The 27,764-nt window shown below is 44.2% G+C and overlaps 1 protein-coding gene across 1 annotated transcript in view; it reads right to left on the minus strand.

The window, feature by feature from the left end:
- unc80 (unc-80 homolog (C. elegans)) overlaps positions 1-27,764 on the minus strand; it is a gene marked incomplete at both ends in the record, with an annotated part of 80,200 nt that overhangs the window by 48,216 nt on the left and 4,220 nt on the right. Inside the window, 14 exon segments of the mRNA XM_080422460.1 lie at positions 494-642; positions 1,278-1,325; positions 2,255-2,402; positions 3,177-3,308; positions 4,123-4,473; positions 5,189-5,457; positions 6,106-6,246; positions 7,736-7,952; positions 11,310-11,441; positions 12,438-12,711; positions 23,105-23,247; positions 24,044-24,108; positions 26,466-26,589; positions 27,187-27,545. Of these exon segments, the coding sequence (XP_080278586.1) occupies positions 494-642; positions 1,278-1,325; positions 2,255-2,402; positions 3,177-3,308; positions 4,123-4,473; positions 5,189-5,457; positions 6,106-6,246; positions 7,736-7,952; positions 11,310-11,441; positions 12,438-12,711; positions 23,105-23,247; positions 24,044-24,108; positions 26,466-26,589; positions 27,187-27,545 (2,552 nt within the window).

Here is a 27,764-nt window from a genome sequence, read left to right on the forward strand (position 1 = left end):
GAATAGTTAAACATTTGGAGAGGAGCAGTGCTAATTAATGTCATTGTCCCTCTCCCCCCCCCCCCCCCCCTCCCTCAGTCCCTCTGTACTCTATGCGGAAGATCAGAAAACCTGAGAGGTTGATCCTGGCTGTCTGACAACCCGGTCATTTACAACCGGACGTTGAAGCCTTACCAGAAACATGCATGAGAACTCAATGTTTGCTATTATTTCAGCTAGGCCACCGTTTACCACCACCGGTCCAAATGGACCCATGCAGGTCTGTGTAACTCAGAGTGTACAAAATGAACACTGATGATTTTACAGTTGAAAAGATAGTATCAAATGGTGGGTCTGTGGACTAATGCATGTCAAACTGGGGGTCCTAGAAATTCAAAAGGTTGAGAAACACTGAGCAAGTACATTTGTGCAAATAATCGGTTTCTGTGGTCACGGCCTCTCAGACTGCATGCACAGACACTCGCCATTCGTGCACACACACGTCGTCACCCACCAGGTTCTCCGCGCTGTGCAGTTCGTGGGTGGTGGAGGCACAGCGGGTGATCAGGGACTTGAACATGCAGCCCACCACCACCGCCTCCATGTTCTGGGCCACGGACTTGTTGTCCCCCGTGGTGAAGTTGTTTCCAAATCCAGCCTTGTCTGGGAAGCGACGGGGGGGGGGGGGGGGGGGAGGGGTATAGGCCGAGGAAGAAACCACAGGTCACACAGGAAACAGGTGGGGGGGTGGGGGGGTTTAGTCAGTACGTCTTGAGAACATTACTGACAGCTTTGCGACTCAACAGAAAACACTCGGCCCAAACAACGGGTGAGGGAGGGGAGGGGGGTTTCAGGGGCACAAACTCATAAAAGCGTATGTGGGGAGGGGAGGGAGGTAAACAAAACCAAAAAAACAGAGCATTCTGGGTAGGGAGTAAGGTATACATGCAAGTGACTAAGGCCTGCCATTAAACAAAAGGTTATGGGGAACTAGTCCCTTGGTCCAAATAAGAGATATGGACACAAGTCCTGAGTTAAATGAGATAATAAGGTACTTAAGGTACCTTATTATACCATAGGAAGGTAAGGCTGATAAGCTATAGCTAAGGCCCAGATTCAACCATACGCTACAGGTGTGAAACGGTTGCTGGAGGGTGAGTATGATTTTTTTCACAGTGAGCATTGCAGAAATGGGAGCAGTGCTTTGGGAATGATCTTATTGGAGCAGGTGAGGAATAGTAACGCATTACTACTATTGATTATAATTATTATAATTCATTATTATTATGGGTATCTACCGATGTCTCTTTTTTTCCTCCTGGATCTCTCACCTGCACTGCCGTACTCTGCAAGAGAAAAGAGGCGGGGCACAAGTTGATTGACATCAGGCCAGCACAGACATGTACTTGGAGTTCAGAAAGGACGCGGCACCCCCCACCTCCGAGAGGTGAACTTGAAAACAGACTCACACACACGCACGCACACACACACAGCCCACTTACACGGAAACTGAACAGGGGGTCCGGTGCACTTTCTCAAACAAAACAGTCATCGGTTCGGTAACTTGCCAAGTGGATATTTGTAGGTTAACAGATGTTGCTATTGTCGTAATTGGCAGTGCAAGACTGTCGGAATCGGAATGTACAAGACGTGCTTGGTGATGAAGTTGTCGATCAGGTTCAGGGAATGTGAAAATGCCTGAAAAGCTTGGGATTGGCAAGTGTACATAACGGATGAGTGTGCAAGGATAAAAAGGAAGGATTGTCGAGGTGGATGGAGGGAGGATGGGAACACGAAGGAGAGAGCGACACAGCGTCGAAGGACAGAGGGACACAGCGTCGAAGGACAGAGGGACACAGCATAGAAGGACAGAGGGACAGCGTAGAAGGCGGGGAACAGATATATTGAACAGAGAAAGCTGGAATATGGTCAAAGTGTGAGGTGAGACAGTGGCACACCGTTCAACTCTGTGAACCAAAGGAGGAATAGAATGTCTTTCAAAGCTTTTACCTGGTACAAAATACAACAGAAAAGCAATACTATATATGCAGAATATATATAGTATAGGGTACGAGCATCTATATTTTGTTTCACATCTGCTATGCATGTGTATGCATATATATATGTACGTGTGTGTGTGTGTGTGTGTGTGTGTGTGTGTGTGTGTGTGTGTGTGTGTGTGTGTGTGTGTGTGTATGCGTGCGTGCGTGCGTGCGTGCATGTGTGCACACCACACACACGCGCATGTACACACACACACACACTGTAGACTTACTGTCGGTGATGGGCTCCATACAGAAGCCCAGAAGAGCATGGAGGAAGTCCACGATGTTGTTGAGGGAGTCCTTGTTGACGTACTCCCTCATGGTCTGTCTGAACTGCACCTTGTCCAACTTGTACAGATTGGTCAGGCAGTTCTGGGCCTGCAGGGGATGGAGGGCCTTCAATAAGTTACAGTATGTCACACATGTCAATGAGGGAGTTACTAGGTTTCTTAAAAGGAATGGGCAGGAAAAGCTGAAAACTGGATTCAGCCCATTGAATAAAACTCAAACTATCCTTAACATTACTGCTGACCATTTTCTGAAACATACTGTGGAAGATATTTGAGGAAGCCACAGGACTTCATTCATTTCAGTACTGTTCAGTATGAAAATCGACTTGAGACTTGAAACGTGCGAAAGGCAACCTAACATTACTTTGTAATGTGTCCTTTGTACACATTACTTTGTGATGTGTTGCATATTAAATATACAGTATGTTTTAATGGACTTTAAAGTGCAGATCATTTTGTTTGTGAGAGTCTATCTGGAGAAATCCCTGGAGAAAGATTGATCATTTTGTGCAATCTATTGCCTAAATTTGGGCACACTACCTATTGATTTATTGTGCTCTGCAATCCTCTGAGGATATCAGTTGCTAGAGAGTGAAATCTTCCTCCCTGACTCAGAGTGACACAAATTATGAAAACATTTGAAGATTTTCAGGCTTCAATTCGGCTTTGTGAAAGTTTTATCTTCCCACGAGGGCAAGAAGAAGTAATACTGTCCAAATAGAGGCACACACATGCACACAAAAAACATCCTGATGCGGGGGTTGAAATGCAACTCCCCTCTGGCTAAAAACAAACCCAAAGCATTGTGTACTGAGCATCAGTAAACACTGAGTGGGAGAGGGAGAGAAGACAGATATCTGACCTGCATCCTGAGGCGGTCTCCTGAGAGGCCACGGTGTCCCTCTCCACAGCCGTAAGCACAGCCCAGAGACTTGACTATCTTAATGAGCATGGTCAGAGCCAGCCGGTGAGTGCTGAGGCCGCTACCTTCATCCTGTTAAAACAACACCACACACCACAATGCTTTTATAACCCTTTATACTTTAGACCCAGGGGTCTATACTAGGCTCCCTAGTTTTCTTTCCCTCTACACACCAAATCTCTTCGCCGAAAATAGCTGAGCTACAAGCTCAAAACGCGCCACGTTATGACGTGTCGCTGTGAGATTGGAGATCAGCTATTTACACTGAACGTGAACCCCAGGCTTCATATGGTTAATGCTAAATGAATGATTGTCTAAAATAATATGTAAAGAACATTTTACACAGTTCCCACAGATAGAATAGAATAAAACACATTAAGCAACACCATTAAGCAACAAAAATAAAGATATAAATTTAACACTTAACTGAATCTAATAACCATAATGCATTGAAGCTCATTATCATGAGTGCATTGGAATCCCTAATACACAAGGTCACTTCAAGGACCCTCCAGCAGGGGACTCAAACCTGCATTGCCAAGCTCTAAACCTGCATTTATTTTTTCCAGTGGTTCTCAAAGTGGGGTCCAGGGGACCCTCAGGGTTCCTTGGGGGTCCCCCAGGGGGTCCCCAGCAAAAGTAGTTAATATAGCATCAAAATCACTACTTTAACCCTATACATTGGCTATTTAAAAAAAAAACGTTGAAACATTTTAACAACACAAACCTTGTATGGGGGTCCCTGACACAGACTATTTTCAAAAGGGGGTCTGCAGCCAAATACATATTAATTTGGGGGTCCTTGATGATTAAAATGTTTCAGAACCACTGCCTTTATTTACTTTGAATATGAACGGTTCACCCCAACCTCATATCAAACACTCACCTTGCCATTACTGTCCTTGCCATTCTTCATGTCATCCTTGCTTCCTTGCCCGCTTCCGCTTCCGCCTCCACTCCCACTCCCACCCCCTCCTCCGCCTCCCCCATCTCCTCCTCCTCCTCCTCCTCCTCCCCCCCCTCCTCCTCCGGGCGCCCCGACTCCCTGGGACCCTTGATTGGCCGGGTCCTTGGCCCTGGCTTCCTGGTTCTCCTTGTCGTCGGGCTTGGACAGCCTCTTGCCCATGCCGGGCACCACGCCCAGCTGCAGCAGGCAGTCGATGATGTTGAGCGACACGTCGCAGATCCTGGAGCTGATGTCGTTTCTCAGGATGGCGTACAGCGCCCGCAGGACCGCCTGTGGGTGTATGGGGAGATTGTCAGGTTGATGATTTGAGTTTACCCGTCTGTGTCCCTACTGTATGTCTGTCTGTCTGTTTGAATTAATCTGCCTAGCTGCTTAAAAAATAAATGATCAATATATTTATTAATCATTATAAAATATATATTATATATATCAATGAATCAATTAACCACTTGAGCATTATTTTATACGTTTATACAGTGGTGTCATGCAATACTTGTGAAAATTGCCAATCCACAAGCTATTTCTTTTGAAACTTTTCACCTGTAATGACATGTCCAAAATAGGGATAAATTATGTATCGATTACTCTATTATATTATCGATTATCGTAGATTTTCTTAACACATTGATTGCCAAGAACGAGTTAACTCGTTTTTACTCGTTTTTAAAATCCATCACTTGATTGCCAAGATCGAGTTAACTCGTTTTTAATTTTTTAATTTTTTAATTTGACCCAAAGACCAAGGAGATATGATTTTTCGAAGATCTAGACTCCTATCCACTTCCTTGTTAACTTAAAACTTTAAAATGTTGTATCTCAGCTCCTGAGTACTTTTTTTTTTCAATGTAAAAACCCTGGCATGAAACAGCAAAAAATCAGAAATAATTCTGGCAATCAATGTGTTAATAATTGATTCAATCGATTGGTTCGATTAAGTGTCGCACCACTACAATCAAATAGCCAAGAGCAAAAAGCGTTCACTCACAGTGAGGTCCAGCATGCCGTTCTTCAGCACAAAGTTGTTGGTCCCCTCAATGTTGTCGCCCTCCTCGGGGCAGGAGTAGTTGATGCAGGAGTCAGTGAGGCTGCGAGGCAGGTTGGCGCACGCCAGCGGCTCCGGCGGCAGGTCGGACGCCACCGCGGGGGTGCACAGCTTCTTCATGTGCTCCGTGAAGAAGTCGGCGTAGCCCACGTTGAAGGACGCCACCGTGGTGTTGAACGCCGCCATGGTGATGGTGGATATCTGGGAGCGCACTGCGGACGGCAGGAAGGGAGAAAGAGAGAGAAGATGGGGAGAGAGGTTGGGGGCGAGAGGATATCGTCAGGCATTCTGTGGTACAGGAGGACATTGGAGCTGCTCTCCTAGATGAGATCAAAACGTCTCTGTGATGTCTGAGTGACCACATCAGAACTAAATGATGTCCTTTGTTCAGTTTGAGCTCTGCTTTTGGCTGTGTGTGTCTGTCTGTCTGTCTGTCTGTCCATGGTTTATCTCACAAACCACTGGACCGATTGGATTTCTTGTGCATGCTGCCAGTTGGCCAAGGCCAACATTTCTTTTCACATTTTGTCAGTATTGTGGTACTTTTTAGAACTTTACTTTTATACTGGAAGTCAATGTATGAATGGTTTATTTGAGGTCTTAGTTAACAATGAACCGTAGACAAAACACACTTGTGTGCACGCACATACAACAACAAAATCATCATCATAAATGTACATATCAACTCGCACACAAAATCCACATTCAGGTATAGGAGGGATTGGGCTGAAACCTTGTCCAAATATGGAGATGACTGGCATAATGCTAATGTCATAGACTGGCCACATGACATCTTGTTATTTTCTTTATTTTATCGCACTCTGTAACTCAGGTATGTTGTCAGTGCATTGGTACAGTACCTTCCTTGACGGTGTGGTCGCTGTGACTGTTGGAGTGATCAGGCATGTCTCTGAGCAGGGAGTGATGAGAGTGAGAGTGTTTGGCACTCAGGCTGTCCACGTCTGCAGTCATGTCCGAGCTGCCCCTCCGAGTGAATTTACCTGTAGAGATGACAGACCATGAATCCAGAATGCATCATACACACAGATATCAGGTGGCCGTAGTAGAGTCTGTAGGCCTTCTGGGAACCGACACCCCAGTCAGTGTCCCTGAGCAAGACACGGAACCACTAACATTTTACTGTGGATGCAAGTAATGTACATTATACCAGGGGTTTCCAAACATTTCCATGCCAAGGACCCCAAAACAGCCATAGCTCCTGGCTGTGGCTCCCTGTTGAGAAATGCCTTTAAATACTTTTTTTGTTTTAATAGTAGTGGAGATCTGCTCTTTTTGCTAAGTAATAATGACATGCACAAAATGTCTTTTTAGATACAGTAGATAGATTATTTTTTTGATTATTAGAATTTTCCCCCATTTGGCCCCATATACGTGCACTCTCACTCCATGAGAAAACGGCCGCTACCTTCTGAGAAAAGCTAGTTACATGAGATGGTTTCTCATCCATTGATCTCATCAGGGGACACAGGGTTCTCTGAGGGGACACAGGGTACACCAAATACTGGCTAAAAATAAGTCACTAACTCCTGATAAAAGGGTGCTTTGGTGTCTGCAACAAAACAGAATTACACTTCTCGCAGAGAGCTTGAGAGGAAATAACGTTTTTAATGAGCCTGACCCAGTTCATTGGCTGACAAAGCCACAACTACATTCAATCGTCCGACTCACCTAATGAGAGCTCTGGGAGAGAAGAGCTGGAAGCATATTAAGTGTAACGAGAAGTGACGGAAAGTCTAAAGGGAATGGACTGAATTCAGTAATAATACAAAAGAATAAAAGAAATACGCCACCAGAAAAATAAAGATGTCAAAGATGGTACTTGTTTCTTATTTGCTTAACCCCTTAAGACCGGGAACGCGTCTGTGTCATTTTAAGATTTCCTTGGCTATTAAAAAAATTGCAGATCTACAAGCTCATAGCGCGGCACCGAGTGCCACTCGTATGAGCTTGTAGATCTGCTATTTTTAGAAAAATTGTGAAAATTTGTGCAAATCTTTGAATAAATATATATGTTTTAAAGCGAACATTCTTAACTCTGTTTAAAATCTGTGCTTCTGGGGGGTCCCTGGAACAACATATTTTGAGATGGGGGTCCACGGCCAATTATCATTTTGGGGGTCCTTGACATGGAAAAGTTGGAGCTCCACTGATATAGCGACATGAGTATTTTTTCAAAAAACTGTTAGGATTTAGAAGACATTTGTTGAATCCTCAGAAGCAAAATTGTTGAGTTACAAATGTTCGCTTTAGAAAATACATATATATTCTAAGATCTGCCCACATTTTCACGATTATTTTCCAAAAATAGCAGATCTACAAGCTCATAGCGTGGCACTCGGTGCTGCGCTATGAGCTTGTATATCTGCTATTTTTTAATAGCCAAAGGAATCTAAAAATGACACACAGATGCGTTCCTGGTCTTAAAGGGTTAATGTTACTGCGACACACTTAACAAGCTCAGTTCCTTACCCATGATGGTGGCTTGCCAGCCACTGCGGTCCAGGGCCCGCCGGTCGTCTCCCAGGCCAGAGAAGCTTCCGAAGGAGAAGTTGCTACGCGTGGGCGAGACGTCCAGGTGGTCCTCGTGGAGCAGGAAGGGGACCCCCATGCGTCTCTGACGCTTCTTTCCCGCGTGGTGATAGGGGATGGAGCCCTTCCTCTCACGGTCATCACGACGGTTCTTAAACTGGGTCAAGACAGCAGGTTATCCTTGCTGATAATAAAGCTCTGTCTACAGCAGAATTCTTAGTGTTGATTTCATAATTAAGTTAATTTACTCAAGTACTGTACTTAAATGCAATTTTGAGGTTTTACGTAAAGCCTAAAAATATATACTTTACTGGAGTACTTACAATTTTCAGTACTTTTACTTCTACTACACTACATCTCAGGGGCAAATATTATACTTTTACTCCACTACAATTATTTGGAAACTTTAGTTACTCTTAGTAGATTTGGATTATTATTACAAAACATGCATTAAAGGTAGGGTAAGTGATTTGCGTTGGTTAAAATAATTGTTAAATAGCTCTATATTCTGATAGTACTCATTGCTATAGAGTGTTTGTTCAGTATTAGGAGTCTCCTTGTCTCTCCACCTCTTTATTAAACAGAAAATGCATTTTCGTTTCAGTTTCAGTTTAATTTCCAATTTTATCCAACCAGGACAGAGAACTCAATCAGGATACAGATTAAACAAGTGAAATTGGAAGTGATGACACTAAGAAATGAGCATGCAAAATTGGAACTGGAACACTATACAAATTAAGCTTAAAAATGGGTACTTTCTCCTGATTGGCTGAGATTTTGACACCTACCGAAAAATGTATTTTCTGTTTATTAAAGAGATGGAGAGACAGGGAGACATCTGTTACTGAACAAACACTCTATAGCAATGATTACTATCAGAATATAGTATTTTAACCTTTTAACAAAATACTTTTTGTTTTAACCAAAAAATATCACTTACCCTACCTTTAACCACTTCATAGTACATTTTGGCCATTTGAAAATGGCATCGCAACGCATTGTGAGCTTGTAGATCTGCCATTTTCAAAAGATTCGTGCATTTAACACATTTGAAAACTTGTGAAATGGGACATTATGCATAATGAGTACTTTCTACTTTTGGTACATTTTGATACCAATACTTGTACTATTACTTAAGTGAATGTTGAGTTACTTTTATTTGTAACAGAGTATTTCTGCACTGCAGTATTGATACCTTTACTTTAGTAAAAAAAAAAAATTATATAAAGGTCTGCAGTGAGGAGAAGCATGTTTTGCATTAATTTTTGATGTGCCTTGAATTATGTCAGTTAAAGCATAATTAATTTTGGTAGATGTTTGGGTTGTGTTGTTACCTTGCCATGATGCAACTCTATCATCTAAAATATTCTCCCCATTGACTGTTTAACTCAGTGGTTCCAAAACTTTTCAGGCTGTGACCCCCCAAGATAATCGTATTTGAACTGGGGACCCCCCAGTAAATATTGAGACAACAAAACGTTTGCCTCTGAAATAGCATTTTAAAATCACTTGAAGCCCAGATTCACTTGAGTTTAGGCTCCTTAATCAATGTACTGCCCAAGTCCTATACTTAGGTAGCCCCTTTCGGGACCCTGTTAACCTTTTTTATATTTGGGAAGGCGGTATCCAGGGTCCCTTGTAGCTCAAAACACGCTCTCTCGTACCGGCGGCTACCACTGTCTGGTCTCGGGCTTATAGCTCGTTGCAGAGATTTCTCAAAGGTACCAACATGAGCAATACTAACGCGCGAGAAAGCGGCATTAAAGCGCGCGGATCGGCGATGCCGTTTAACATTTTTAATAATTTAGTAAAACTTAAGCTCCTCTCTCACACTCTGCTCCACTGCCCATGTCCCGCCTCCCCGCGGTGACTGACAAGCTGCGCGTCCTACCATAACTCTATGGTCCTACGTTACTGCCTCTGATTGGCAAGCTCCTACATGCTTGCATGACAATCACAACGCGGGGAGGCGGGACATGGGCAGTGGAGCTGCAGGAGCAGAGTGTGAGAAAGGAGCTTAAGTTTTACTAAATTATTAAAAATGTTAAACGGCATCGCCGATCCGCGCGCTTTAATGCCGCTTTCTCGCGCGTTAGTATTGCTCATGTTGGTACCTTTGAGAAATCTCTGCAACTTCTAAGCGACGAGCTATAAGCCCGAGACCAGACAGTGGTAGCCGCCGGTACGAGAGAGCGTGTTTTGAGCTACAAGGGACCCTGGATACCACCTTCCCAAATATAAAAAAGGTAAACAGGGTCCCGAAAGGGGCTAATACTTAGGTAGTACTGGTTACAGAGGGAGTTCTGACGTGTGCTTGGTCAAGGCCAAATTGCCTAGGTATTTAACAAGGTCTGTAATCAAGCGCAAGTGTTGCCAGTGGCAGAGGCAAACAGCTTTTGACCAATGTAGAGCCCAAATCCTATACTTAGGTAGTACTGGTTGCAGAGGGAGTTCTGAAGTGTGCTCAATAACTGAGGTCCAAAATGTCAGAAGTTCATGACAAAAAATATATTTATTCTTCTGTAGCTTAGTAGTAGTGCCAGTCACTTTAGAATACAATAAATACAATTAAACATAAATAAACACAGAGGATACAGACCACCAGCTCTTTCAAACACAGTCAAAAGCTGTTTGCCTCTGCCACTGCCAACACCTGCACTTGATTACAGACCTTATTAAACACCTAGGCAACTTGGCCTTGACCAAGCCCTGCAGTGACATCATCAATTAAGAAACAACAATCATATATATGGCTCATATGGCTCTTACACAAAGAGTGTGGAATTGGCCAAATTGGTTTGTCATTCACTAAACATGCAGTGGCAGTGTGAGGAGAGTATGGCAAATTGCACAGACAATGGAATAAATCCACTTTGCCACTGGTGTGGTTGCACATGTGCAAATTAATATTGTAATTTACTACTGTCATTTACATACAGTAAATGTGATTGCTGAGCCCAAAGACCAAGGTTAGGTTATGAAAACAGACTTCAATGTTGTGCAAATAAGAAACTTTTATTTTCCTAATCCTCCCAATCAACACCACCTGCTGACAGGTGCCATCCCAGTCACTAGTGCAGCTATTGCCCTCCCTGTCCGGCTTCCCTTCCCCGAATATGTAGCCAATATATATGGCTACATATTGACATGTAAGCAATAATGTATGTACCGAGATGCATGTACTGATGTCCCACCCCCTAAAGAAGAACCTCCCCCCTACAGGTTGGGATGATTGCTTTGGACATAATTATGTTTTGCAATAATGTTTTATCTCAGGTCTGAATCACAGTGGTTCACGTAGAGTACTTCTAAACTGCAGCACCCATTTGGCAATAGACGCAGTTCCAGTTGCACACTCTCAGAGCTAAATAAACACTTTTTACAGGGTAAATTGGGGTCCCAGAGATAGAAAGTGTGGGGGTCCCGTGGCCTAATGCATATCAAACTGGGGGGGGGCTTCAAAAGAAAAAGGTTGAGAGAATCACAGCATAATGAACATGGGGTAGATGCTCACCTTCTTGAAGAGGTTCATTCCCATGTCAACCGACAGGTCTGGGACGGCCGATCTGCGCAGGTTGGTCAGGGACACCCTGGCAAACGTCTCTGGGCTCAGAGACTTCCCCTCCTCGTTGCACTTACTCATATCCTGAACACACACACACACACACACACACACACACAGTGGAAGACGGGGACAATGTCAGCTTCTATACAGGAGGACACTTAAGTGCCAAGACGGCTCTTTTCAGGCATTTTTATACGACAGTGGGGCTGTCAGCTACCCTGTGTGATTCTTTTCTTTATTGAGAGAGACAGTTGGAATAAAGGGTGAGGATAGAAGGTTAAGAGTCTGGTGGGGATAGATCCATTCCGGTCTCCATCCACCTAACAAGCCATCAGCCACTGATCTATAATAATACTGTATCTGCAGCTCTAAGGATAATAGAAAGTCCATGCCAAGGATAACCATGGTTGAAGGCTCATGTCGGTACACCCTACAGCCTACAGATTCTCTCTCTATCTCTCTCTCTCTCATATACTTTACTGTATCTTCCCGTGGGATGTGTATATAGTGGGCAGGCTAGCTAACAACTAAAGTGACATAAATTATTATGAATGAAATAATAAAAAGTTGGGATGTTGTGGCCCCTGTCCATCCATCCATCCGTCCGTCCGTTTTTCACATTGGCCCGTTATAGCGCCACCAGGAGGCCGATTATTGCAAAAAAATATATATATTACTCCTACAGAGTGTGCCCAAACACCACGCCAATCGGTACACATCATCTCTATGGTCATGTGATCAAGACGGATCTGTCAAATTTTTCATATTCCGTCCTGATTGGCTATTCTTTTTTTTATATAACTCCAAACTTCATGCAAATCGGTACACATTAACTCTATATCGGTACACATTAGACTTGACTGTAACGGTGTCTTTATAGGTCTCCCTAAAAAAATCCGGAACATAAAAAAAACCATCACTTCAATAGGTACACATTATCTCTAAAGTGTGGATTTTTCATATTCCATCCTGATTGGCTGAGATTGACTTGCCTGACAGCACATTTTTGCAGTTGTATTTTAAAATCTAACAGAGCTTGTTTAAAAAACTAAACCTAAAAAACAATACTGCGTCCACCTGTGTTTTGTGGGTGTTGACGAGGGAGGGCGTGGCCGCCACCATGGAGCTGCTGCGTGGGCGGGGCAGGGGCGGGGCCAGGGGCTCGGGGGTGCGCTCGGGCCTCTCCTCCAGGATCTGCCTCAGGCGCTGCAGGTAGAAGATGAGCGCCCAGTGCACGCCTTCCTCCGTCCAGTGGGGCTGGAGCAGGCAGCGCAGTACCGCCACGTCGAAGTAGGTGGCGTAGCGGGCTCGCTGGGCGAGCGAGGGAGGCATGCCGGCCGGGGCTGATGTCCTGAGAGGGAAAGGGAGAGATTAACCCCATTACAATCGGAAAAGCATCTGTGTGTCATTCATTTTAACAGCTTTAACCATTATTTTAAACTTTGGCTATTTTTGAAAAATCTGGAAAATGTGTGCAAATCTTTGGATGTATGTATTTTTAAAGCAAACATTTTAACTCATATCTTTGCTTCTGGAGGTCCCGGGAACAAAATATTTTGAGATGGGGGGTCCGCAGTCAAATATAATATACTTTTGGGGGTCCTTGACATGAAAACGTTTGAGAACCACTGATATAGCAACAGAAAACTGTTTGTATAAGACATTTGTATAATTGGCCTGAGGTCTTAATGGGTTAATGGAGAGTGAGATGTTGGTAGTACAATGATACATGACGGCTTTGTTTCTTTTCTGTTTGTTTGTTTGTTTTCTCAGGTGTCTTATTGTTTGAACATATTTTATCCTATATACTATACTACTACAATTATTAAGAGACTAGACCGGAGCGGCTTACTCGAGAACGATGCAAGTCGGGAACAATGCAGGTTGTGAATGCATGCCACATCCGGTTTTATAATACCCGTTGTACCCGTTGCCAGAGTACCTGTTGTCCCCGTCTGTCTGTCTGTGATAGATCTGATAAATATATATTTAGAGATCTGATATAAAGAAAAATCTGTATTTCTTATTTTTCATTTGTATGTGTCAAGTATGGTTGAGTTAACTGTGCACTCACAATGCAGTGCGGTGTCTGTGACTTGGCTGTTATTGTCGGGTTGGCCTCCTTACCATGCATCAACAATAAGATAACATTGTATCAACAATAAGATAACAGGGTGGCCTTGCGCTCTTGTGCATATTGGAGTAAGTCACAGTGACACTGGTTGCCTGGGAGACGACAAGATAAGACCGACAGCTGGGATGACGACGCCGATGAGAGGAGGAACTCACCACTTCATCACAATCTATGAATACATTTACAATTTAGGCATTTAGCAGATGCTCTTAATCCAGAGCGATTTAAAGTAAATGCTTGTATACGCTGTGTAAACCTCAGAAACATCTCAAAACTATCTCGACATGTCTTGTTAAGAATAAATCATTTTTATAATTTTTGAATTAGAAGTTCCATCTCTTCCTTTGGCTTAATTAATTTATATTTAGCTACAAACAGTTCAGCTGTATTTATATAGATTCTCAGAGCTATCAGACTGTGTACCTTTTATGCCCATAATATGGGCATACTGATGACATCATGGATCTCCATATATTATATGGAGATCCATGATGTCATCAGTATCTGTCCATATCTGTCCATATCGGTCAGATCGGCGGTTCTGGACAACCGGATCTCCATTATGCCAACATGTGGGCGTGTCTGTCTGTCTGTCTGTCTGTCTGTCTGTCTGTCTGTCTGTCTGTCTGCCTGCCTGCCTGCGTTCCTTTTATGCCCATATTTGGAGATCCCTGATGAAGGGATAGCCAGAAATGCCACAGGATACAACAGCGGAAACAACACATTAGAAGTGTATGGGGTGGAATTAATTGGCATAACGTCTAAATTGGGGAGAAAAGGGGGTAAAGAACCTTGTTGTACCTGGATATAATTTAAGTCTCAAAATCCCACTTTTAGTACATAAATGAATGTAAACAAAACAGTAACTGCCAATATATAAAACCTCCTATCTATGTTGCTCCAGTTAAACAGATATATAGCATCAGAATCTTGTTTGTGTTCATGTACTAAAAGTTTTTTTTATATCGCACAGGAAATTGTGTTTTCAGCTTCGCTGCTCAGATGGTTATGATGAGTGCTCACTGGAGAAGTTAGGGTTAAGTGTCTTGCTAAGGGACACAGACCGGGGGGAGAACCGATGACCTGCTGATAACCAGACGGCCTCTCTCTAACCCAGGGATGGGCAACTGGCGGCCCGCACCGTCACTCAATGCGGCCCCAGGCCAAAAAATAGATAAAAATAAAAAGTTCAAACGTTTTTTTTTTAAATCACAAAGACAAACAAAGTAATCTAAACATATCCAAAATGGTGAACTATTGCCTTCAACTGTTCCAAACATGCAACTTTCCATGAACCATTTTAATTACAACAGTCCACCAGTAGAGCGCGCTCTCGTTTATTTTAATAGAAGCCTTATTAAAGTAATACTAGGTAACGTTTTCAACAAAACTAAAGTTAAATTGTATATCTTTTGTGAGTGGCAAAAGTTTCACAACACCCACTCCATGAATTTCACCCCCGGAAGCCTTTTATTTATATATTTTCTATTGAATGTGGACTGGGGGGACTTTCCCGGGGAAATGACGTTCCTGGCCAACGTCATGACGTCGTGGCCGACGTCCCCAGGAACTACCGCAACGGTTTCCTGTTTGGCCAGGAACTATCGCGGTAATAACTAAAAGGAACCTCACGCTGATGTTAAGAGAATGTAGGATTAGAAGATCGAAAAAGAACAGAAAAAGAAAGCACAGCTCATGGTAACTAATGCTCCACTGGCTAAGAGAAACGATCCGTAGATAGTATAAAACAATTAAAAGATCGCTTTTTGAAACGCTTCCGGCTTCCGGTGAAAACGAATGGAATTCTGGGTAATCGAGGATTACGGAAATTGTATGCAGTGACGGTAGTGACCAGCAGAGGTTGCTAAAAATCGTTATTTGGGATTCTGCATTGTATAACTTTAACTATAATTCTAGTGTTCATTTTTGTATATTTTTAAGCCAAGGTTACAGCAATACTCTGAAAGGCATACTCAGGAATGTGAAGTTTTGTTTAGCAGTACAGCTGTAGTAAGTTGATAGAAGCATTACTAAATGCTAAATAAAAACAAAGTTATAACAAATAATAATAGTTAATATCCCTTCTTTATCACATATGTGACTATTATGGGCTTTTTGAGTAATGGGGTACTACTGGCGAGAGTGCCGATAAACAGGGGCGGGCTGGGACCAAAATTCAGCCCTGGCATTTTGGTCCGAACCGGCACACCGCCCCCCGGACCGTTTTGCCAACGGGGGGGTCCCTGCCGATAAACAATGCGGCCCCCCAGAGTGATTGAGGAAATTTTGTGGCCCTCACCATCTACAAAGTTGCCCACCCCTGCTCTAACCACTAAGCTACGGCCGCCCACAATGAGACTGATTGGAATTGCTACTTCTGGTGTCTCACTCACATAGCACAGAAGCAACATATAAGCACACGATGACCAAACATTTTGGACCAACACAACCAAAGGTTCTATTCTATCAAAGTTCAACATGTGAAGCAAAGTGTACTTGCTCGGTATTGAAATGTTTGGGCCTCTGTGGACGCATTCACATAAAATCTACTAGCTTGTACCAGCAGCTGATGGCCTGATTGTTTATGATACTACTGAACACTGGCCTGGCCGCTCTCTCTTCCTCCCATCTCCTGTATACTAATACTGTATCATCGGTCTCCATCGCACAGCCTTATTAAGAATGCATCAAAGAACAGAGTCCCCCCCCAGCATGAGCAATGAGCAGCAGAGAGGGGGAGAGAGAGAGAGAGAGACGCAGAGAGACAGAGAGAGAGAGAGAGGGACGAGGTGGGAGAGAAAATAGAGATTGAGGGAAATAGAGAGGAAAGGAGAGAGGAGTCTAAGCCTACGTGAGTCCACTATAAATAAGCAGCGATGAAGGTCAGAGGCTGATGACTGCAGACTACAGCATATGGAGCACTGCACTCCACAACCTCTCTACAAAGATATTGATGCTATAACCATGAGGGAGGGAGAGGGAGAGAGAACGAGCACATCGGGTAGAAACGAGCAGAAAGGTTGTGTGAGAGACAGAGAAGCATTTAATCACGGTCATTATATTAAATCGAGCCTGAAGAGATGGATCAATATCCACATGGATCATTGAGAGAGCGTACAGCGGTGAGAGGCTGCATCATGTTTCACTGTCTAGCCAGCACACACACACACACACACACACACACACACACACACAGTGTCCTGCCAACTGTTGTGTCAGGTTGCCATGGACTCAAGATTGACGACAGCCGCCCCTGGCCCAGCCCCCGAATCCATGTGTCGTCACTCACAGCAGCAGCGCAAGCGGTTGCCATGGAAACTGCCTCAGCATCGGCGGTGGGGCCGTGCGGTTGGTCCGACATTGGCACACCGAGTGATGCGGCCGCCACCGGTCGCATTAATCAGAGGGCCTGACGGGCAGAGCACAGGTTTTTTTTTTACCGCTGTCCGTTCGCCGGAGGGCGAAGCACGGGGACTCGGCGGCACAGAGCTGCAGCATTATCAAGAGGCACCCACCAAGTAGAACAGGCGGCTATCAAAGTGTGGACCGGGGACCCCCAGGGGTCCTTGAGGAGTTAGAGGTCTGTAACTCAGAGAGTGTACACATGGATTTGGTTTCATTTGTGCACTTTGAGCATCTAATTAACACTGAGGATTTTACAGTGTAGATTGGGATCCCAGAGATTTTTTTAATTTTTTTTTTATCAAACTGGGGGTCCTTGAAAGCCACTACAGTAGAGACCCGCACTACAGTAGCCTGGGATCGATACAATTTTCGGGTTTCTGATCCGGTCTGGAGCGGAAACAACTGTACGTCATCAGGCGGCCGGAACCCACCCTCCAAAATGATTCCCCTAGTTTAAAATGCGTTTAATTTGAAATAATCGTTTTGTTTCTTTTGGTATAATAATCGTTTGGTATATTTTATTCTAACTCGTAGCCTGACTAGCGAGACTAAACTAATTGATTCGCATTATGTGGGGAACAAAAACAATGTGACACCAACCGGTATACACCACCGGAATACGATTGTCTGTTTTTTTTTTTAACCTTTTTTCTAAACTGGATCACATGGCTCAGTTTTAGAATGAGGAAAGCCTGGTGACGCGAGGTTAGCACTCAGCCCCCCACCCCGCACTCCCACAGGATTCCCGTGAAGCCCAACATGATCGGGTGTGGCGTGGGTGTGATTTCCACTGTTGCCAGTGGCATAGCGAGGTCAGCTCGCGCATGTGGGAGTAACAGAGACACTGGAAGAATCTGGCAGAAATATGCAGAATAATAACAATACAAATAAATTAGAAGGCTATTAGGAAGCTGACAGCTTTGACTCCACTGTAGAACATTGAGTGGTTCTGATGATTAAGATGCGCCCACTCTGAATCCACTTGAACCACTTGAACCCTATGGTATATATTTAGCTGAATGGGGTCCCCCATTGCCCAGGGCTCTACACTTGGTCTGCTGATTATTCCCTTCTACACCAAATCATTTCACAGAAACCTTTGCCAAACACTACACTGAAAATCTGCTATTTTCACAGAATGTTTGCCTTGAACAGGGACGCTAGTGTTCATGTGGTTAAATAGACTATTAGCTCCGTGTCCAGTCCACAGTCACTGGTTTGACGCTGTCCATGGTACGCAAGCCCTCCTATTCCTGGAACTGTGCTCCGGCAAATTTGATTACTTTGTAAGGTCATGTCTATGTGTCTTCCTGCACACGTTCTTTTTTTTTTTTTACTGTACTGCAGGTTGGATACCACTACAGTTCCCTAGTTTGCGACTTGCTGATTAAAGTGCACAGCATGACGTTGAGCTTTACTGGCCACTGCCAGCATTGTAGACTTAAAATGTGTTCATAGAATTGTAACATGCTGATATTCAATGAATGTGTTATGAACAATTTGTGATTGTTTTCCACACCGTGCTCTTTAAAGTGTTTTCCAGACAGTGCATAAACGCTCTCTCAGCCTAAAATATGATGTACTTTACAAATATTGATATGGTCAATATTTCTCCAGAATTTGCAAAGATTGAGAAGAGTATGGATTTAAAAAAAGATTTAGGCTAAAAAAAGCAAATTTGAGTACAATACTAATTACATTATGTTCAACTGTGATTTTCTGTCCCTAATATATATAATTGCGACTTACAGCCTGAAATTCACATATTGTTAAGGCCTTGTATGCTATAGTAATAGTTGCCACTTCAAAAACGTGTTTTAATGAAAGGTACTAGTCGCATAATAATAAGGCTGAAATAATAGTAGCAATGGTGGTGACTGATGGTAGCAGTGGTGTTTCTGTATTATCATGCAAATAACTTAGTTTCACAATTTGTGTTTCATGTCTCGCAAGTCTCTCTCATAATCTGCAGTCAGAGTTGTTTACATTTTGTCTCTGGTCTTTATCTTACTCAGTTTGTATTGGCCTTCTTTCTCATTACTGTTCTCTAGGGGAATGCTGTTGCCAAAAATGCAAGAGCGCACACACACACACACACACACACACACACACACACACACACACACACACACACACACACACACACACACACACACACACACACACACACACACACACACACACACACACACACACACACACACACACACACACACACACACACACACACACACACAAATATTCACACCATAAAGAGGGAGAAGCAATTAATCTATCTTTGTTGAGTGCACACCGAGAAACAATGGAGATAAAGCTCTTTGCCTTTGCACAGCCATGTGACTGGCTTAAAAACCCTGACATGCTACTGTACGCCACTGGAAATTAAATGAGGCAGAGGAGAGAGCTGGGGAACAGGGGAATGTGTGTGTGTGTGCGTGTGCGTGCGTGCGCGCACAGTGGTGGCCTTAGCTATGTTTCACCCTGCAACGGGCCCCACTCAATCACTGACCGTCAGTCGGGCCCCCCCCCACCCCCTAAGTCACTGACGCACCAAAACCCGTAGATGTGTGAGCATTACATTGTTTTATATGCAGAACTGTTCCCACCAGCAGCTTTTTTCAGAGCGCATTTGCCACACGCAGAAAGCAGCCCAATAGACAGTGAAACGTTGTCATATTTCAAATCATGTCAACATTATTCACATAGCCTCAATCATTACTCTTCTCTAGCCCATCTCTAGCCCTCAGCTCAAAGCCTGTATCAGCAGAATATGTCATAGACAAGGGGAAGTGATGATGATTATTTTCCATTCAAAATGATAGAATTTAGCTTTAGAGTTTAGCTTGTTGGAACAGCAGGCTCTGTCGCAGACTTTCTGTGATGTATTCGTCTTCATCCTGGACTCGCCTCTGCCTATTTATTTACCTACGTCACACCGCCAATCCGACTGATATAGCAGACCTCTGTATCTGTCAGTCCTTGTCCTTATGCCAATTTTAATATAGGATAACAGAAGTGCAGTGGTACCTTATCATATTCTAATAAAACTGTTGGTTTATTTGTGAATGTCAGAAACAGTCTAATATCATGTAGAGTAAAACCGTAAATCAGATGTTTAAATCAGGGCTCATCTACAGTATCATCAGATCATTTTTGAAAGAAAATGGCTCATGTAACGCAGACTGGTGTCAAATATGCACCGTGCCGACATGAATAGCTGGCGCAAGATGAAATTGTGCTCGAGAACGCACAATGCCATTGACAGTACAATGCAAATCTTCAAAGATAATGCGGTTGTCTGTTGTCTTGTAGAATGAAACCTTGATATGGGGCCCCCACATTAGCTCTTAAAACGGGGTGTGTGTGTGTGTATATATATATATATATATATATATGTGTGTGTGTGTGTGTGTGTGTGTGTGTGTGTGTGTGTGTGTGTGTGTGTGTGTGTGTGTGTGTGTGTGTGTGTGTGTGTGTGTGTGTGTGTGTGTGTGCGCTCACGCGTGCATAGGCCCTTGTTGCAGCATGGCGTTTCTGAAAAGAAGTGTGATTGGTTTAAAAGGACTGATGGATGGCTCAACTTCTTCTTCCCACCCACACAGGAACAAGCGTGTGCACACACACACATACACACACGCACGCGTGCGCGCAAGTCCCTGTATCCTTTTCGGCCCACTAAGGATGATTCAGGCTCTAGCTGGGCTATCTTGAAATACCACACAACTCCACCTACATGGAGTACAAGAAGATAAACACTCAATATTGCATTTTCTTCAATCTGTGCTCAAGTTACAGGATTCCCATTTCCCCAGACAGGCTACAAGTCTGCAGTGTGAAGGCTGAGTGATGCCAGGCTGTCCCTGGGCAAACTGAACCCAGCCAAGCCAGGACATGTCATGCCAGGCCAGGGACACTGCCAATATAGTCATTCCTTCCAGCACATTACTTCTGCATAATTACCTTGGTTCAGTGTGTGTGTAACAATGGTAAATGGTGCATTTATATAGCACCATTATGCAAAGCGCTTTACAATGTGCATTACATTCACCCAGTCACACATACATACACCGATGGCGGAGGAAACCATGCAAGGCACATCAAACCTGCTCATCAAGAACAGTGTCTTTCTCAAGGACACATCAACTAAACCGGGGGAGCTGGGGATTGAACCGTGAACCTTCTGGTTCAGAAGGGGCCGCTCTACCTCCTGAGCTGTGTGTGTGTTCATGTGAGCTTATGAACAACATCTCCTGACTCTTAGTTACTGTCATATGGTTCAATGGAGTTCAACATTGGTGAACTTTGACCAGGCATCAACCAATAGGTAAAGAATGCCATGGTTGACCGCACTTGGCAGGCATTTCGCTTTTGTTTTCGTTCAGTGAGCCAAACACTCCAACGTAAGTACAGAACGGAAAACCGGCACTAACCACAATCCACAAGGCAACATGGGCGATTGACTTGCCCGATGCCTCGGCATGCGTTTGCTCCTCCCCTCCCGGCGAGTACGTGTGTACTCTCTCTCTACTTTAAAGGGTAGAAAACTACAAGCAAAAAGCTCGCTGAGTGGGGTCAACCACTCGCTTATTTCCTATTGGTTGACAGTGACACCCAGTAAAAGATCACCAATGCTGAACTCCACACAATTGTCCGCAATGCACCAACATGACAGGAAGCTCTTTCAGTTCCCATAGAATGGAAGTGAACATTGACATTCTTCTGACGTATATGTGTGACCGTGACATAAATACAGTATGAGTCCACTTCCCTCTGTTCCCTCAGTTCCACCTGCAAGTAGAAGTGAGTGCTACAGTGTGCATGCTGACTAAGAACACAGACTCGCCTGCAGCAACACATCACACAGGGGAAGGCAGGGAGAATGAATCCTACAGCACAGGCTACGACAACGCACTAGTGATCTAAGCTGCTTTATACTATCCTTGGCAGACGACACCACAGAAGGGAACATTAGACGAGTGGTTCTCAAACCTTACATTTTAAGGACACGCATAACTGAGAGAGTGTACAAGTGGAACCATTTGTACAGTACACTCTGAGAGTTACAGACCCGTAAGGGTCCATTTGAAACCCCCCCAAGGAACCCAGAGGGTACCTGGACCACACTTTGAGAACCACTGCATTAGACCATCCCTACAAGAGGATTGCACCGGCTCTGGTCTAAGAACGGCAGATCATTGACGAACCACTGCACTACAACGTGCAGCATGCATCTTGTTTCACATCACTGATTAACTGCATTGAAATCATTTCCTGAGTGAGGGTTTCTGGGGGATAGGGTTTTTTTGCCACGAAAAGGATCTTGGCACTTAATCATATTTGTTCCACTGATCAAGTGAGACAGAGAATCTTAACTGCGAGATGCCTTAGGGGAATGAACGTTGTGGTCACCAGCCTCTGCACATCTACTGTAGCATCTGACATTTACACAAGATCAGACGTTAAATATCACGGGTACTTTTAAAAGCAGATTCAGAATCTGCACAAGGGGGCATGGAACCCCCCCCCCCCCCCTCCCTACTTGCAGGATATGATCCAGCCACGCAGTTCAATGAGCAAACACCAGACGTCTGGCCCTCCCTTCCCTACGACAACCTGGCCAACGCTCCAAGCATCCTGAGAAACATCCTGACTCCAAAGCTGTGGAATGACTTCACCCCTTAGCCAGGACTGCAGACTCACTGCCCATTTCACACCGCACTCCAAACTCTCACCTCTTCAGACTCTACCTCACCCCCTAGCACCTATTTCCTTGTATAAATGCTTATACCATGCAGATGAATGTTGGTTACTTGTTCACATAATGCTATGTACAGTATGTTATTTAGATACAAATAGAGGTATCCCTCTATACAGTAAGAGGGTCTCTCTTATTGAGGGATACCTCTTTCAGAGCCATGCCGCAAAAAGGAGGGGACCAAGAATAAACCCCGGGGGACTATTATACTTGGTGGTTAAGAAGACTGGACAGTGAATTCTGGCGGTCCCCAACCAACACATGCACACCCTCAACATTAGTACATCATAGAATTAGCCAAGTGTACATCTCCCATCTGCAATGTTTTGCTGAACTACATCTCCAGAAGGCTAAACAGGACGTATATACGTATGATCCACATACACATGGCTGTCATGCTGATGAATTATATCGACATGCATGGTGAATTGATTATTAAACGTCGCTCACTTCTTCTTGGAGAGCCCCTTGACCATCGGAGGCTGTTGGGAGGGGCCGCCTTTTTCCACAGAGTTACCACGACGACAGCTCTGATCCCCAGCCCCGGGGGAGGAGGAATCCGATTGGGCGGCTTCGCAAACCACCTGGAACCCCTGTGGGAGCAAGAGAGAAAGACAGAGAGGAAGAAAGACAGGGAACGAGAGAGATGGAGAGAGACAGGGAGGAAGAAAGACAGGGAATGAGAGAGACGGAGAGGAAGAGAGACAGAGAGAGAAGGGGACAGACATTTAATTAATCAAATGCAGTCTAATAATCCAGTGGTTTTCAAAGTGGGGGCACCCCAGGGGGTGCCAGCGGGGCCAATTGAAAAGGATTTAAAAATGGGGTAAAAGAAAAAAAGAAGATAATTGCATACATAAAGATTTGAAGCATGTCATAAAAAGAGCTCTACAAGCTCACAAAACGTCACAATGCAACATGTTGTGAGCTTGTAGGTGGGCTATTTTCATTTACATATATATATATATATATATATATATATATATATATTGTATCCATTTTACAATGGGGGGGGCGCAGCCAGAGGCTATGGCTATTTGGGGGTCCTTGGCATGGAAAGGTTTGGGAACCCCTGGTAATGGTGAGGGATTGGTGTTATAGAGGAGCCTGGCTAGCGATGTTCTCCCGGATGGCTGCATGGTGCTAATGAATATTAGGTGGAATGGGAGACGGGGGGAAGGGCGGATGTATCTGTCTTCTGCTTGGAACACATTCAATCATAGTTGCTAGATCTGACAGCAGCTAAGCTGCAATGCCTGATTTATAGTTGGTTGTCGCGCACCAAAAATAGCTGATCTACAAGCTGACAATGCATCGGGCTGCGACGCGGTGTGAGCTTGTTGATCAGCTATTTTTGGTGCACAAATCAGACTTAACACATGCACTCACCATGGGACCCGGGTTGCCAGACCCACAGGGGCTGCACTGTTTGTTGACCGGAGAGTTTCTCTTGGCTGTGGACAATAAGCAGAGCTTAGATTCAATTACAGATCTTCAGAATGAATAGAGGGGTTGCAAGAGAAGCAATTGGAGCAGATTAGAAGAATGCATTTACAGTAGCCACACTTGGAAACTAGCCATTGAAGACTAAGCGTCACTGTGGTATATTTAGAAATGATACAATGGACATAATCAAAACATCTCTCAACAAGCAGCTTCAGTTATATATAGTATTTTAAACTCCACCAAAGTTTGTGTGTGGTTAATGTGTTTTTGAAACTTGAAACCATGGTGGTTTCTTGCGCTCTGCATATTGCTAAACGTTTTGTTTTACAACCCGAATATGGTTTTCAGATAAGCACTCACTGGCTGCGGGTACATGGACAGTTTCATTCGGAATGAATACACTTCTATTCGGAATGAATGAATGGATGAATTCATTCAGAATAGAAATGCTCATGTAAACACCTCAATTGGAATAGAATATTCCATTCCAGTCTGACCCGAATGAATTTTCATTCGGGTTAGGAGGGGTGGTATAGACCGTTTGAATCGGGATATACCAATCGGAATTGACCATGTAAACACTTTATTCCGAACGCTCCTCTCTGTTTGGAATACATGCATTCCTTTGCGCATGTCCGTGCTTATAGTGCTGTCAGAATTGTCCAAAAATGACCTATCAAATCTCTAATTCGGCCACGGTCGCTCCTGCGGGATAAAATGAATGATTCTATTCTATAGCGTCATTTAATAAGCCATGGTTAAGCCCAGACTTGTCCAGGAGAACGGACGCTCCAAGGATTGCTGGCCTAGGCTACACTTATATGGATCTTTTTCTAAACGGGTATTTTAGTCCTCAGTTTTTAAAAAGAATCCCTGGCCACATGACAAAGATTTTTTTTTTTAAATCCCTGTCCACACGTAAACGCAGAAACGCATTGATCAGCTGCAAGTTTCAATTTTAAATCAGATTTTACATTTATTTTATATATGAGGGGCCAAATACGTATACATTTTTAATCACATGTTAAGGCCCAATACTGCAATAGCTGCATTGTTTTAATAGCATACGTGAACAAAAATAAATGAAAACTACATTATTAGGGCGCAGCTGCAGCGAAAACAGATGAGTTTTACTTAATCAATTCATTACATGGGCAGCCGGAACGGTCGTCCCAAAACACTACGCCCCACGCACCTTTTGAGCGGGCCATCCCGGCCGCTCCATGGTCGCTGGATTTTGACCCGGGGCGATTGTGTTTTAGGGCGACAGACTCCGCATTCTCCGTGTGCGCACCGCGCGCTACTCGGCGCAGAAAGAGGGTTTTCGTCACAGTGAATGAGTTACAGCATGTTTCAAAGCTTTTTCATAATAATACAAGAAAAACGTGACACTCGGCATAATGAGTAGCTTATACTTTCTACTTAAGTATATTTTGATGCCAATACTTTTTGTACTTTTGCCATAAATGAGCGTGCCTTGTTTCATAGACTGTAGTGTTGCTCTCTCTCTCTCTCCATTTATTATTATAATGACCATGAGCAGTCCGGTGTTTATGTATTATGATTTATTATTATAATGACCATGTGCGAATGCGCGATGACGTCATCGTACCTACATGAGAAATGTGACAAATAGTATAGGCTAGCCTACGTTTTACCGTGTCTGGTACCAATACAAAAAAATAAACTGGTCTGAACTTGTAGATCTGCTACTTTTGCATTAAAACGGCGATAACAAAGGAACACAGGCTTGTACCGCATACAACGCTGCCTGGCCAGGAGTCGGTGCGTTGCTTACCGGCCTGTCTACGACCGACAGACCTCCGCCGCGGAGGCACAAGGGGGCTATTCATTGCCTCCTCCCATGCCCACCAGGGGAAGCTCTGCTCCGGGTAGTGGCCCCTGGTCCATGCCCGGGCGTAGGCGGGAACCACTTTGCGCATGTCAAAAGTTATATTACGAATGAATGCTTTGGTCATGTAAACGAGGAATACTTTTATTCAGGTCCCATGTAAACAGGTGAGTGGAACAGATTCCTCTATTCGGAATGAGTTCATTCGGAATGAATTCATTCTGAATGAATACATGATGGTCCATGTACCCGCAGCCACTGAAAACTGGCTTGACTCAGGGCACATGAACAGATGGTAGCGTGACGTCCATGTCACACAACCAAAGCCTCATCAAAGACAAGCATAAACACCTGGTATGTTCTGTTGGACAATCAGAGGCTGCATACCAGGTGTTTATGCTTGTCTTTGATGAGCTTTGGTTGGTGTGACATCATACTACACAAACACCCTCTATTAGTTCATTACATTAACCACACAAAAAACATGATTTTTGGTAGAGTGGGTCTTTTTACCTGTCACGATATTTCTGACAGGTTTGATGAGAGCTGAAAAGGCAGGGACATCGGGCATGCGGTGCTCCCACATTGGCTGCCATATGACCAAACCGCTGGCCAATCGGAAGGTCAGGTCAGACTCCTGTAAGGAACAACATGAAGCCAATTGCATATAGGAGTTATCATTAAATCTGAAAAGCAATTATTTAAAAAACATACACAATATCCCGGGATCTCATTATGAACTTAGGATCATGAACCTGTTCTCGCTGTGTTTTCACTCAAAACATAATTTGTGGCACAGCAGGCAAACAGAGCAATCCCCTGGGTAGTGAAACCAAGCCCTTCCATCTGTTTACACACAGAGATCAATAGGGGCAGAGAGAAAGTGTGTGTGTGTGTGTGTGTGTGTGTGTGTGTGTGTGTGTGTGTGTGTGTATTTGCAAGATGAAAATCAATACGAGTTCATTTCCTAGTATAATTAATGTGCACTTAATGTGACCAAATCTGCGTCATTTTAGATTTTAGCGTTGGCTATTCAAAAATAGCAGATGTACAAGCTCACACCGTGTCACTTCGTGCCGCGCTGCGTGCTCTGCTATTTTTGAAAAATCTTGAAAGTGTGAGAACTTCCGATTTAGAAGGCATTTTGTAGAATCGGCCCCAGGTCTTAATGGGTTAAAACGAGTGCCCGTTTATAACTGCATCTCACTTAATACGCCCGCGATGCACCACCGACCTTAATGCGGTGAATGAGAGGGGCGAACAGGAACACAAACAGCTCCACGGTGACCATGCTCTTGTTGAACAGCTTGGCGCGGGCTTGCTCGTCCTCTTCCAGCAGGGACTCGCTGTGCCGGCCGGGTCCCCCCGAGCCCGAGCCGCCCAGGGCCGAGCCCGAGCAGGAGCCCGGCGGGGCCCCCGGCGAGGACCCCTGGTTCCCCACGGGCTGCTGGAGGAAGCCGCTGCTGCTGCTGCCGGCCGACCAGGCGTGGCCCAGGCTGGGCTCCTGGTTGCAGTCCTGGGCGGCCTCCAGCAGCATCCAGTGGAGGGTGTGGAGCAGCTTGGTCTCCGCCACTCCCAGCTTGTCCTGGTGCCCTGTGTGTGTGAGCAGTGGTGGAAGAAGTACTCAGATATTTTTTTCAAACACTTTCAAGATTTTTTCTAAAATATTCAAAAATAGCAAATGTACAAGCTCGCTGTGAGCTTGTAGATCTGCTATTTTTTGAATAGCCAACACTAAAAACAATGACGGTTTTAATGGGCTAAGTTGAAGTAGCAATACGTCAATATAGAAATACTCTGTTACAAGTAAAA

This window comes from Gymnoscopelus braueri, assembly GCF_963280865.1.
Source record: "Gymnoscopelus braueri genome assembly, chromosome: 24".
Taxonomy (NCBI): domain Eukaryota; kingdom Metazoa; phylum Chordata; class Actinopteri; order Myctophiformes; family Myctophidae; genus Gymnoscopelus; species Gymnoscopelus braueri.